General features: G+C 40.2%; 2 protein-coding genes across 2 annotated transcripts in view; both read left to right on the forward strand.

The window, feature by feature from the left end:
* LOC311089879 (uncharacterized protein) overlaps positions 1-14,484 on the forward strand; it is an 832,216-nt gene that overhangs the window by 389,862 nt on the left and 427,870 nt on the right. The gene's annotated exons all lie outside the window — the stretch shown is intronic.
* Positions 1-14,484, forward strand: part of LOC311089880 (NACHT, LRR and PYD domains-containing protein 3-like) — a 67,462-nt gene that overhangs the window by 48,574 nt on the left and 4,404 nt on the right. The window contains exon 12 of the mRNA XM_084124911.1: positions 12,860-13,030. Within this exon, the coding sequence (XP_083981037.1) occupies positions 12,860-13,030 (171 nt within the window). The remainder of the gene's footprint in view (positions 1-12,859; positions 13,031-14,484) is intronic.

Below are 14,484 nucleotides of genomic sequence, written 5' to 3' on the forward strand. Positions count from 1 at the left end.
GTCATGAAAAATGACATTGGTGCTGAAATTTTGATTTTTGTTTCTGCTTAATTTTTTGACACATTGTTTAACATACACACACACACACACGCAATATATATATATACAGTGAGGAAAAGAAGTATTTGAACACCCTGCTATTTTGCAAGTTCTCCCACTTGGAAATCATGGAGGGGTCTGAAATTGTCATCGTAGGTGCATGTCCACTGTGAGAGACATAATCTAAAAAAAAAAAAATCCAGAAATCACAATATATGATTTTTTAACTATTTATTTGTATGATACAGCTGCAAATAAGTATTTGAACACCTGTCTATCAGCTAGAATTCTGACCCTCAAAGACCTGTTAGTCTGCCTTTAAAATGTCCACCTCCACTCCATTTATTAGCCTAAATTAGATGCACCTGTTTGAGGTCGTTAGCTGCATAAAGACACCTGTCCACCCCATACAATCAGTAAGAATCCAACTACTAACATGGCCAAGACCAAAGAGCTGTCCAAAGACACTAGAGACAAAATTGTACACCTCCACAAGGCTGGAAAGGGCTACGGGGAAATTGCCAAGCAGCTTGGTGAAAAAAGGTCCACTGTTGGAGCAATCATTAGAAAATGGAAGAAGCTAAACATGACTGTCAATCTCCCTCGGACTGGGGCTCCATGCAAGATCTCACCTCGTGGGGTCTCAATGATCCTAAGAAAGGTGAGAAATCAGCCCAGAACTACACGGGAGGAGCTGGTCAATGACCTGAAAAGAGCTGGGACCACCGTTTCCAAGGTTACTGTTGGTAATACATGAAGACGTTATGGTTTGAAATCATGCATGGCACGGAAGGTTCCCCTGCTTAAACCAGCACATGTCAAGGCCCGTCTTAAGTTTGCCAATGACCATTTGGATGATCCAGAGGAGTCATGGGAGAAAGTCATGTGGTCAGATGAGACCAAAATAGAACTTTTTGGTCATAATTCCACTAAATGTGTTTGGAGGAAGAAGAAAGATGAGTACCATCCCAAGAACACCATCCCTACTGTGAAGCATGGGGGTGGTAGCATCATGCTTTGGGGGTGTTTTTCTGCACATGGGACAGGGCGACTGCACTGTATTAAGGAGAGGATGACCGGGGCCATGTATTGCGAGATTTTGGGGAACAACCTCCTTCCCTCAGTTAGAGCATTGAAGATGGGTCGAGGCTGGGTCTTCCAACATGACAATGATCTGAAGCACACAGCCAGGATAACCAAGGAGTGGCTCTGTAAGAAGCATATCAAGGTTCTGGCGTGGCCTAGCCAGTCTCCAGACCTAAACCCAATAGAGAGTCTTTGGAGGGAGCTCAAACTCCGTGTTTCTCAGCGACAGCCCAGAAACCTGACTGATCTAGAGAAGATCTGTGTGGAGGAGTGGGCCAAATTCCCTCCTGCAGTGTGTGCAAACCTGGTGAAAAACTACAGGAAACGTTTTACCTTTGTAATTGCAAACAAAGGCTACTGTACCAAATATTAACATTGATTTTCTCAGGTGTTCAAATACTTATTTGCAGCTGTATCATACAAATAAATAGTTAAAAAATCATACATTGTGATTTCTGGATTTTTTTTTTTTTTTGATTATGTCTCTCACAGTGGACATGCACCTACGATGACAATTTCAGACCCCTCCATGATTTCTAAGTGGGAGAACTTGCAAAATAGCAGGGTGTTCAAATACTTATTTTCCTCACTGTATATATACACTCACCTAAAGGATTATTAGGAACACCTGTTCAATTTCTCATTAATGCAATTATCTAATCAACCAATCACATGGCAGTTGCTTCAATGCATTTACAGGGTGTCCGCGGGGTTGTAAAAAGTATTAAAAGGTAGTAAATGAAATTAGCCAAAATTAAGGCCATTAAAAAGTATTAAAAAGTAATAAACGTCATCTGTCGAGGTATTACATTTTCGAACCCCCATCCACCCAGCCAGCAATGACATGTGGTGCCCAGATGAGGGCTTCATGGGCGGCAAATGTGGGCCCCATTATGGGCTTGCACCCAGGATCCACATTGGGGCCAGCCGTGGAAGCCCAGACGTACTAAAAGTGGGACCTGTAAGGGTACTGCATGGGTCTTAATTGGGCAATTCATGTCAGACCCATTTGGGCCCCACCTGCCCAATGGGGTCCAAAGTGGGCTTTGCAACATGGCTTCACAGATGGGTTTTAAGTGGGATCTGTAAGGGTCTTATGTGGGTCTTAACTGGGCAATTCATGTCAGACCCATTTGGGGCCCACCTGCTTAAAGGGGTTTAAAATGGGCTTGCACCCGGGATCCACATGGGGGCCAGCCATGGATGCCCAGATGGGTTTTAAGTGGGATCTGTAAGGGTCTTATGTGGGTCTTAACTGGGCAATTCATGACAGACCCATTTGGGGCCCACCAGTCTGAAGGGTTTTAAAGTGGGTTTGCACCCGGGATCCACATGGGGGCCAGCCGTGGATGCCCAGATGGGTTTTAAGTGGGATCTGTAAGGGTCTTATGTGGGTCTTAACTGGGCAATTCATGACAGACCCATTTGGGGCCCACCAGTCTGAAGGGGTTTAAAGTGGGTTTGCACCCGGGATCCACATGGGGGCCAGCCGTGGATGCCCAGGTGGGTTTTAAGAGGGATCTGTAAGGGTCTTATGTGGGTCTTAACTGGGCAATTCATGACAGACCTATTTGGGGCCCACCAGTCTGAAGGGGTTTAAAGTGGGTTTGCACCCGGGATCCACATGGGGGCCAGCCGTGGATGCCCAGGTGGGTTTTAAGTGGGATCTGTAAGGGTCTTATGTGGGCCTTAACTGGGCAATTCATGTCAGACCCATTTGGGCCCCACCTTCCCAAATGGGTCTAAAGTGGGCTTGCACCCGGGATCCAACCATGGCTACCCAGATGGGCTTTAAATGGGCTCTGTAAGAGTCTTATGTGGGTCCTAACTGGGCAATTCATGCCAGACCCATTGGGGCCCCACCTGCCCAAAGGGGTTTAAAGTGGGTTTGCACCCAGGATCCAGCTGTGGATGCCCAGATGGGCTTTAAAAGGGATCTGTAAGGGTGTTATGTGGGATCTTAACCGGGCAATTCATGACAGACCCATTTGGGCCCCACCTGCTTAAAGGGTGTTTAAAATAGGCTTGCACCCGGGATCCACACGGGGGCCAGCCATGGATGCCCAGATGGGTTTTAAGTGGGACCTGTAAGGGTCATATGTGGGTCTTAACTGGGTAATTCATGTCAGACCCATTTGGGCCCCACCTGCCTAAAGGGGTTTAAAGTGGGCTTGCACCAGGATTCAACCGTGAATGCCCCTATGGGCTTAAAGTGGGCTCTGTAAGGATCTTATGTGGGTCCTAACTGGGCAATTCATGCAAGGCCTATCTAAGCCCAACCATGCCAAATGGTTTAAAGGAGAACTCCGGTCAATTTTAACATTGAGCTCATTTTTTTGTACATTTGGAGTGCTGTCAGTACAGAGAACAACGACAAAAATCGGTGTTGCCTACACCGAGTTATCCTCTTTTTAAAATTTGCACCCTGTTGACTTCAATGGGGCAAGTTTTAAACCTGCTTTTTGCCTCTTAACATCCTTGATGTGTCATTACAAGTGCCCAGCTAATGTGAGTGATTCCTTCAGAGTGAACACGGGTGAGTCTGACTGCAGTAGATGTGAAAGATATGAATAAAAGTGATGTTATTTCAGCAAGCGCACATACCTGTATTTACATCCTGTTTTCGGTCAAAGTCCATAGTAATCGATTGTCGAGTTCACGCGCATTGGTTTAGTACCTATGATCATGTGCGTGAACTCGACAATCGATTACAATCGAAAACAGGATGTAAATACAGGTATGAGCGCTGGCTAAATAAATATCATTTTTATCCATATCTTTCACATCTACTGCAGTCAGATTGACCCGCGTTCACTCCGAAGGAATCACTCACATGACCTGTGCACTTGTAATGACACATCAAGGATGTTAAGAGGCTAAAAGCAGTTTTAAAACTTGCCCCATTGAAGTCAACAGGGTGCAAATTTTAAAAAGAGGATAACACGGTGTAGGCAACACCAATGTCGTTGTTCTCTGTACTGACAGCACTCCAAATGTACAAAAAAATGAGCTCAATGTTAAAATTGACCGGAGTTCTCCTTTAAGGAAACATTCTAAGAAAACGCTTTGAACTGCAAGAAATATATTGTTAAATTGAACAACAAAAATGATCTTTAAAAAACAATTTAAATGTCACAATGTAACGGGTACCGTAGCAACGGCACCGTGGATAACAGATTAAATCCTGTAAAACAGGAGAGAAACGAGGAGACAGTATTATCAGTTTCGAGCTCTCTGCAGTAATTTATTTTCTGAATTTTCTTCAGCAATCACATCTCTATTGTTAAGTATCATTGTATGTTTCACATATTACATGTTCAGTGTCTTTTTAACATTACAATTAATTTTCAGTGTCCATGTCAATGCAAAATCCATATTAAAATAAACCTCTTTCCACCAAATGCATGTTCACTTACTCTTCATGCTTGTATTTTATACTATTTATCAAAATGAAATGTAAAGACAATGGTAATATTCACCAGCTTTTTTTTTAGATACTTAGAATCTTCCATTCACAGTATTTTATCAGTATCATGTTAATACAGTACTGCAAAATCATGCTCAGAACTCATAAAGTGCTTAAAGTGTAACTTTTAACCTCATTTTAAACTGTAAACATTTTTGTATAAACTCATTGAGCAAAAAAACATTTCCAACAGATGGTGGGAAACTGACATACAGTGAGCTAAACATATCTGTTAACATTACAAGCTCAAAAAAATATCATATACACGGGGAAAGTGTGTGTTGAGCTGACTTGCTCGACCGTTACTCTGTAGGACTTTGCCCTCTCGTTTCAACTCATTTCAAACTAAATCAAAAACAGACCCTAACGAAACTCATTTCACTAAAAACAGTTCACTCATATCTCACATACATTTCAGCATAGATAAATGCTACTTCTGAGGTGTTTTTATACATTTACCCACCTGTAAAACAGGAGAGAAACGAGGAGACAGTGTTATCAGTTTTGAGCTCTCTGCAGTAATGAGAAACCCGCAACTCACGCAGCTACAGTAACGCGTCACTCTACACTGCCCCTACTGGCCTGGAGCAAACACTACACAATTCACTTTTAAAGTCACGAAAATTCACATTAAAAATAAAACAATTGGGATACTTTTTTTTTTTTTAAATACAATCACTTGTTTCAAATAAAAGACAATAATTGTGAATATTCTTAAAACACAAATACAACACTTTTGTGGTCGTCACAACAATATACCGGTAAACAAATCAAAAATATATTTAAATTTAAAAAAAATCTCTGAAAAAAAAACAGCTCTCCAAAAAATACATTAATGCAAAATTGTTACATCGAGCAACAAACATAATCTTTAAAAAACAATTCAAATGTCACAACATACCAGTAAATAAATCAAAAATATATTTTTATATATATTATCCCAGTTCAAACCCATGCCCACTTTGCCCTTAAATGTACCATGCAGGACCCATATATGTGTTCCCAGTTCAAACCCATGGCCACTTGGCCCATAAAAATTCTATGCAGGACCCATATATGTGTTCCCAGATCAAACCCATGCCCACTCGGCCCATAAATAAACCATGCAGGACCCATATATGTGTTCTCAGTTCAAACACATGCCCACTTGGCCCATAAATATGACATGCAAGACCCATATATGTGTTCCCAGTTCAAACCCATGCCCACTCGGCCCATAAATATGTCATGCAAGACCCATATATGTGTTCCCAGATCAAACACATGCCCACTTGGCCCATAAATAAACCATGCAGGACCCATATATGCATTCCCAGTTCAAACCCATGCCCACTCGGCCCATAAATGTGCCATTCAAGACCCATATATGTGTTCCCAGTTCAAACCCATGCCCACTTGGCTCATAAAAATTCTATGCAGGACCCATATATGCATTCCCAGTTCAAACCCATGCCCACTTGGACCATAAATATGCCATTCAAGACCCATATATGTGTTCCCAGTTCAAACCCATGCCCACTTGGACAATAAATATGCCATTCAAGACCCATATATGTGTTCCCAGATCAAACCCATGCCCACTTGGCCCATAAATATGCTATGCAGGACCCATATATGTGTTCCCAGTTCAAACCCATGGACACTTGGCCCATAAAAATTCTATGCAGGACCCATATATGTGTTCCCAGATCAAATCCATGCCCACTCGGCCCATAAATATGTCATGCAAGACCCATATATGTGTTCCCAGATCAAACACATGCCCCCTTGGCCCATAAATAAACCATGCAGGACCCATATATGTGTTCCCAGTTCAAACCCATGGCCACTTGGCCCATAAAAATTCTATGCAGGACCCACATATGTGTTCCCAGTTCAAATCCATGCCCACTCGGCCCATAAATAAACCATGCAGGACCCATATATGTGTTCTCAGTTCAGACCCATGCCCACTTGGCCCATAAAAATTATATGCAGGACCCATATGTGCATTCCCAGTTCAAACCCATGCCCACTTGGCCCATAAATATGTCATGCAAGACCCATATATGTGTTCCCAGATCAAACCCATTCCCACTTGGCCCATAAATATGTCATGCAAGACCCATATATGTGTTCCCAGATCAAACCCATGCCCACTTGGCCCATGCCTGTCCCTTATGGGGCCCATGTAATCAGCTCATATGGGCTTCCTATGTGGGACTCGTACTACAAAACCTACATGGGACCCACTGATTTCACCCAGCCAAAGCCCATGCCCACACAGTACCCATGGAACCCGTAGTTAACCCATCTGGGCCCCACGTGTCATTGCTGGCTGGGCAGCTAGGCCTATGAGTTTCAATTTGTGTTAAGTGCAGGACTTTCTTCTAAAATTCGTGTGGATTTATTTATATGTTGCGAGTAGAACCTGAGCGATATCATGTGACGTGGTTTTCGTTCGCGCGCGCGCTGAAACAAACTTGGTACCCGGCTGGCTTGCAAGTTGCTGCCAAACCTGTTCGCGAGTTCGCTTCTATTTCAGTAATTAGAGACATCGTGGTTTCTGCTGCACTGAATTTTTTTGGGCGCCCGCCAAAGCCTTATTTGATCGGTGAGTAGCCTATAATGTAGATGACTGCTGCGCTCGTGACAGGGTGCATGACATGTTAACTGAAAGAACAGAGAGAGCCCCGGTCGCGCGCGCGCACTCTCTCCACTCTTGCTCTCTCTCGCTCATATTAATCAAAATCTATTGACACGATGGTAAAAGGTCGGAAGACCGAAGTTTCACATGGCGCATTCGGAGATTTATTTCTTGAATTACCGCTGGGTGTGAATTGTGCTAAAATAAATTGCCTTATCATCTTCTAACATTTTCGGTAACATTTTACAATATGGTTCCATTTATTAAACTCTAGTCAACTACATTAATTAACATTAACTATTAATAAACTGCACTTCTACAGCATTAATTAATCTTTCTTAATGTTAATTTCACCATTTACTAGTAGCCTACATTATTGAAATCAAAAGTTGTATTTGTTAACATTAGTTAATGCACTGTTAAGTAACATAAACAAACATTTCATGTATTCATGCATGTAAACTACGTAGTATTTTCAGGTTACTTATATCATAATGTGTAGAAACATTACCAAAAAAAAAAAATCATTTAGTTTAGACTGGAGTGAGGTGAAACCAGAAAAAAAAAAAGTGCAAAGCAAGTTATCTAATAGCTAATTTTTTATCTGGCAGCTAATTTTATTCAATTGTACAGTTTATGGTAGAAAGTTAGACTTAGTTAAAATAAACTTTTTAATGCTACTTTTTATTCTACTTTTTGATATTGATATGATTATAGACCAAAATAATTATCAGGTCTAGCAAAGAAGGATTTTATCTTACAAAGCTATGAAATCAAGTGGTAAAATCACAGCTGTAAAAAAAAAAAAAAAAAAAAAAAAAACCAGGGCAAGAAAGGATCGGCCACCAATCTCTATCTGTCTCTGTGTTGGTTTTTGAGTCCAGGGTTGAAGTTAAGTTATAATCACCTCATTAAATTGTGATGAAATGTTTTATTATTTTTGGAAAGATATTTCATTACTTTGGTACGCTGGTATTAAAAAATATTGTGAAGGTATTAAAAAAGGTATTAAAAGGTATTAAATTCAACTTAAGAATTTCTGTATATACCTTGATTTAGGGGTGTGGTCCTGGTCAAGACAATCTCCTGAACTCCAAACTGAATGTCAGAATGGGAAAGAAAGGTGATTTAAGCTATTTTGAGCGTGGCATGGTTGTTGGTGCCAGACGGGCCGGTCTGAGTATTTCACAATCTGCTCAATTACTGGGATTTTCACGCACAACCATTTCTAGGGTTTACAAAGAATGGTGTGAAAAGGGGAAAACATCCAGTATGCGGCAGTCCTGTGGGCGAAAATGCCTTGTTGATGCTAGAGGTCAGAGGAGAATGGGCCGACTGATTCAAGCTGATAGAAGAGCAACTTTGACTGAAATAACCACTCGTTACAACCGAGGTATGCAGCAAAGCATTTGTGAAGCCACAACACGCACAACCTTGAGGCGGATGGGCTACAACAGCAGAAGACCCCACCGGGTACCACTCATCACCACTACAAATAGGAAAAAGAGGCTACAATTTGCACGAGCTCACCAAAATTGGACAGTTGAAGACTGGAAAAATGTTGCCTGGTCTGATGAGTCTCGATTTCTGTTGAGACATTCAGATGGTAGAGTCAGAATTTGGCGTAAACAGAATGAGAACTTGGATCCATCATGCCTTGTTACCACTGTGCAGGCTGGTGGTGGTGGTGTAATGGTGTGGGGGATGTTTTCTTGGCACACTTTAGGCCCCTTAGTGCCAATTGGGCATCGTTTAAATGCCACGGCCTACCTGAGCATTGTTTCTGACCATGTCCATCCCTTTATGACCACCATGTACCCATCCTCTAATGGCTACTTCCAGCAGGATAATGCACCATGTCACAAAGCTCGAATCATTTCAAATTGGTTTCTTGAACATGACAATGAGTTCACTGTACTAAAATGGCCCCCACAGTCACCAGATCTCAACCCAATAGAGCATCTTTGGGATGTGGTGGAACTGGAGCTTCGTGCCCTGGATGTGCATCCCACAAATCTCCATCAACTGCAAGATGCTATCCTATCAATATGGGCCAACATTTCTAAAGAATGCTTTCAGCACCTTGTTGAATCAATGCCACGCAGAATTAAGGCAGTTCTGAAGGCGAAAGGGGGTCAAACACAGTATTAGTATGGTGTTCCTAATAATCCTTTAGGTGAGTGTATGTGTATATATATATATATATATATATATATATATATATATATATATATATATATATATATATATATATATATATATATATACGCACACACACATACATTCTCCTTTCACATACATACATTTCTATACGCACACACACATACATTCTCCTTTCACATACATACATTTCTACTCTCACACACATACATTCCTACTCTCACACTCATACATTCACCTTTCACATACATACATTTCTATACGCACACACACATACATTCTCCTTTCACATACATACATTTCTATACGCACACACACATACATTCTCCTTTCACATACATACATTTCTACTCTCACACACACACATACATTCTACTCTCACACACACATACATTCTCCTTTCACATATACATTTTACTCTTATGCAAATGTATTCTAAGTATGCATTTATTATTATAAGATAGTAATCAGAAATAAGAAATAAGAAGAAAATGTATGTATGTACAGCCGTCTGACCGGAAGTCATTCATTTCCAATGGAGAGTCGTACGGGAGCTGCGTGGAGTTCCGATCATATGCGAATGTCGTGTTAAGTGGAAAGGCGGCTTTAGTATAAATTCAGGAACTGCAGCGAGAGAACTTTTTTTCATCCGACTAGTAGCTACTCAAGCCGCCTTTCCACTACACACGACATTCGCATTCGATTGTCGCGTTTCGCCTCCTGGTGTCAGTCACACGGAACTTTGAAATTGGTCTTGAAGCAACCGTTACCCTCGGCTATTAACAATGGTAAAATGAATGATTTTAATGAATGAAATGCTTGCATAAATATATCCACACAAAACAAATGACCCTCAATACGTCTAATATAAAAAATAGTCGATTTTATAGAGCTAATCAATATAAATATTGATTTAATAATGATAAAAATATTTTTTCAGCCATAATTATGAATAACCGTCATTTTGCAGGAATAGCGTTTACATTAAAGTATTAAAATATCAGTTATTCTAGCTTCGCGTTCATAGTTTTGATTAGAATACATCACATCCGGTTGACCGGTCGCATATGGTCTAGCCGCAGAAGTTCAGATATTTCAACGCATCCGAAGCTCAAATCGGATCCGAAATTTCCGCATACGCATATGATCGGAACTCCCCGCAGCTCCCGTACAACTCTCCATTGGAATGACTTCCGGTCCGACGGCTGTCGTTTGTCGTGTGTAGTGGAAAAGCGGCTTAAAGCTACGTTCACACTACACGCGACCAAGCGACGCGATACCATTCATTTTCAATGGGGAGCGGGCGACTTCCGGTGACACGCGCAGTCGCGACAGTTGGCGACTGGATGGGGCGTGTCTGGCGACTCGACAAAGTTGAGAAATGTTTAACTTTATGCAAATGAAGAGCGACTTTCGGGAGCGACAACCAATAGGAGTGAAGTCAGTGGAGCACACGTGATCCGTCACTCTTCAGTGCTGCGTCAGACCGAGGCAAGATGAATGAGAAGTTTATTTTAGCAGTCCGAAACTGTCCAATAATGTATGATATGTCTCCGTGTACATACAGTGGTACTCGCCGTGCTGACTCCGAGCCTGAATGGTTTCGTGAACTCAGAAAGACCAGTATTTGCCCATTTGCTGCAGTTAAATAGCCGCGATAGCACAGGGCACTCGCTGTTTCTCATTCATCTTTAATATTATGCATTTAATGTACTGATTCCATTTATATTTAGACTTTTCCTTCCAAAATGTTAGCTTGTAGAGGCAAGAAAACAGATTTGTTGTCTACAACATGGAGTAACATCCGTGAATGTCACTCACAAACATTACTAGGCAACCAGTAGTGGGAACGCCCACTAACGACCTCACCGCCAGCTACTGGCGACATGCAGCGACAAAGTCGCTTGTAGTGTGAACGGGGCTTAAGTCCGCGGCCGCGCTGTCGGATGTCATGCGGGAGATCGCGACTTGACAATTTTTAAAAGAGATTAATTTATTGTGCACTCAATGTTTTTGTAAAGAGAGTTTACAGTTATGAAGTTAAATAGCTACGTTAAGTGCTTGTATAGAGTTGGTGTATGTTAATTGGGCTTTATCTGATTCTGATTACTGAAATGTCAGTATTGTTTTATTTGCTGGAATACACCGTTTCATTTTCTGTGACTATACAGTATCAGATAAATGTGTAATGAGAGTTTATTGAAAGAGCTTTTCACTTTTTGACATTAAGAAGTCACACTGCCAGCTATTTCAACACTGTGAAACAAAAACAAATTTATTGTTGTCTTTGTTGAATTTGCAGATTGTACAGTGTGTGACAGAAATAAAAATTATATATGCCACCAGAAAAACAGCCTCTTCTGTGTGTGCATCAGGACATAACTGTTCTCAGACCTGATTCTTTGTCTGAATTCATAAGCAGTCCTCACTACATTTAGACATCCATATAAGGACTCCAATGTAGCCTATTTACTGCTGCTCTGTTTCTTGAATCCTCAAATCTTGAGACTGACAGAAATCCACATATAGCCTAGGGTTTGAATGTGATCACAGAGATCTCAATGCAGCCTATCATGCACAAAATAATCTGTTTCTCTTTGCATTTGGTCAATAAATTGGTCAGCACATTATTAAAAAAAAAATCTGATTTCATGTTCATTGCTACTTACTCCAAAAGTAAAAACTGTACTTGAAAAGAAAACAGGATTACTTTGAATAACATCGTTGTAAAGTTGTGATGAAGAACCGAGCAAGTATTGCATGTATTTCTGGGTCTGAGTGTGACTTCCTGCTTAAAGAGGAAGTAAATGATACCAAAAAATAAATAAATAATATGTATGTGGAATGAGAATATATGTGTGTGTGAGAGCAGAAATGTATGTATGTGAAAGGAAAATGTATGTGTGTGTGTATAGAAATGTATGTATGTGAAAGGAGTATGTATGTGTGTGTGTGACAGTAGAAATGTATGTATGTGAAAGGAGTATGTATGTGTGTGTGTGACAGTAGAAATGTATGTATGTGAAAGGAGTATGTATGTGTGTGAGAGTAGAAGAATGGATTTTGGCTTGTACGGCCCCTCATACATATATAGCCTATACATACATATAATGTTATTCAAATATGTTATAGAGATTCTCCACCAACATTTTCTTTTTTAAATATTTACATTTTTGGTGACTTTGAATTGGTGATATTATTGTATTTCAATGCTGACATGACTTTCACTGTATACACATGTATCTTAGCTTAGAAAATGAAAAAAAAAATTGGTTTAATATGTATAAAACTGTATTTTTATGTACTCTCTCAAAGAAATAATCAAATCATTTTCCAAAGTAAACATTGCAGCTCTGTTTACATAAAAGTACATTTTTTTAATTATTGTAAAGCAATCAAATGAACCAAACACTGGCCAAAACACACATTCTTAGTGGTCACTAAATATAAGTATTAATTCTCTGTCCTGTTCTTCATTTTAGGCTGCGTAAGTGTGGTCTAACAGAGGAAAGCTGTTCAGCTCTCGCTACAGTCCTGAGATCAAACTCCAGTCTGAAAGAGCTTGACATCAGCAACAATAATCTGCAGGATTCAGGAGTGAAGAAACTCCAGAACGGATTAGGAAATACAAACTGTACACTGGATAAACTCGGGTAAAAGGGTTAAATTAATCGCATAACTGTTTTTAAATTCCCCCTATAGTAAATAGTTTTATCCTTTAAACTCATCTTTCATTATCAAAGATATTTAAATTGTTTTTTTCTTGTGATATTAATTTCTTCATGTCTTAAAATAGCTTGAATGTAATTCTACACCCTTGCCTCATTTACTATACATGGATTCATGAATATGCAGATTTGTCCCGCTTCCACTCTGTGACACAAGCTCAGACCTTCCTGATTCACTTGGTCAACTTTACTGTAGTAAATGTGACACAATGGCAAATGGAAATACTGGTTTAAATAATCCATATACGTTTTATCCAGAAACTGATTCAGAAGAAAAGGAAGACCAAATTACATAGTCATCTACTAGTTGATGTATCAGAATGGTAATGTGTTTTATGTATCGCTCTCTGCAATCTCCGTCACATAACAGTAATTGCTATAATTAGGCTTTGGCTTGAATACGTTATCAAACAGCTAATAATGTGTTGTTAATGTTTCACAAACCATGTTCCCGTTCACCATCTCAGAGTCAGACAGCTTTCTTCTTAAAATCAGCATCATAACAAACGCTTTGAATACCATAGAGAGTGGAGAAAGGCATGAATTTCATTATAACATCTTAAAATACATAATTCATCCGCTATATGTCACCAATGTTTCTTATCAACAGAAAAAACAGTGGGATAAACTGGATTCTCTTGAAACCTCCTGCCCCGCAGCATAGTTAATGATATGCTAAAGCTCCCCCGTACACTGACAGGATTGGTTACAGCATGTTTCTGACATAGAGAACAAGGGTGGTTTCAAACCACGTTTTTGGTAAACTAGTTTTAAAGGGAAAACACTCAGCAGTGTTATCAAAGCATATTAAAAACACCACACTGAAATATAAACATTAAAAACTTGATTTTCACCACAAGGGGTCTTTAGGTTACTTTTTAAAGCTCCCACAAACTTACTTAACCTGGAGGGAAACAGCTTCCACTATAAATTGCTGTAGGCCATTTATGTTTAAATGATTTAACTGTGTGTGGACATTGCTTATTTTAAATGCGTATGTGTACATAGGCCTGTTACACAGAGCCAATTTCTAAATCTACACTGGTTAACTTTGAGGATAGTTCGAGCAAACTCTGTTTTTTTTCTCAAGAAGGTGGAATGTTTTGTAGTGGTTGTCTGCTGTGTTCAGACCAATGTTTCCTCTTAGAAGAAAAAATAAAACGCGCACAGAGAACAGACGCACAAGGTGTGGGGAAATTATTGCAGTGCTTTGGTTAACCGCCATAGAGTTTGTGTTGCTATAGAGTTAGAGCCGATGAATGCGGTTTACAGGTTCCATAGAAAAAGAATGATGTGGTTGTGTGTGAGCGGCAGAGATCCGATCATCCGAATCAGTCTCTTTAGGCATACTTTCATATTTTCAGACCAGGTAGCTCAAT

Source organism: Abramis brama (genome assembly GCF_963993115.1).
Source record: "Abramis brama genome assembly, chromosome: 9".
Taxonomy (NCBI): domain Eukaryota; kingdom Metazoa; phylum Chordata; class Actinopteri; order Cypriniformes; family Leuciscidae; genus Abramis; species Abramis brama.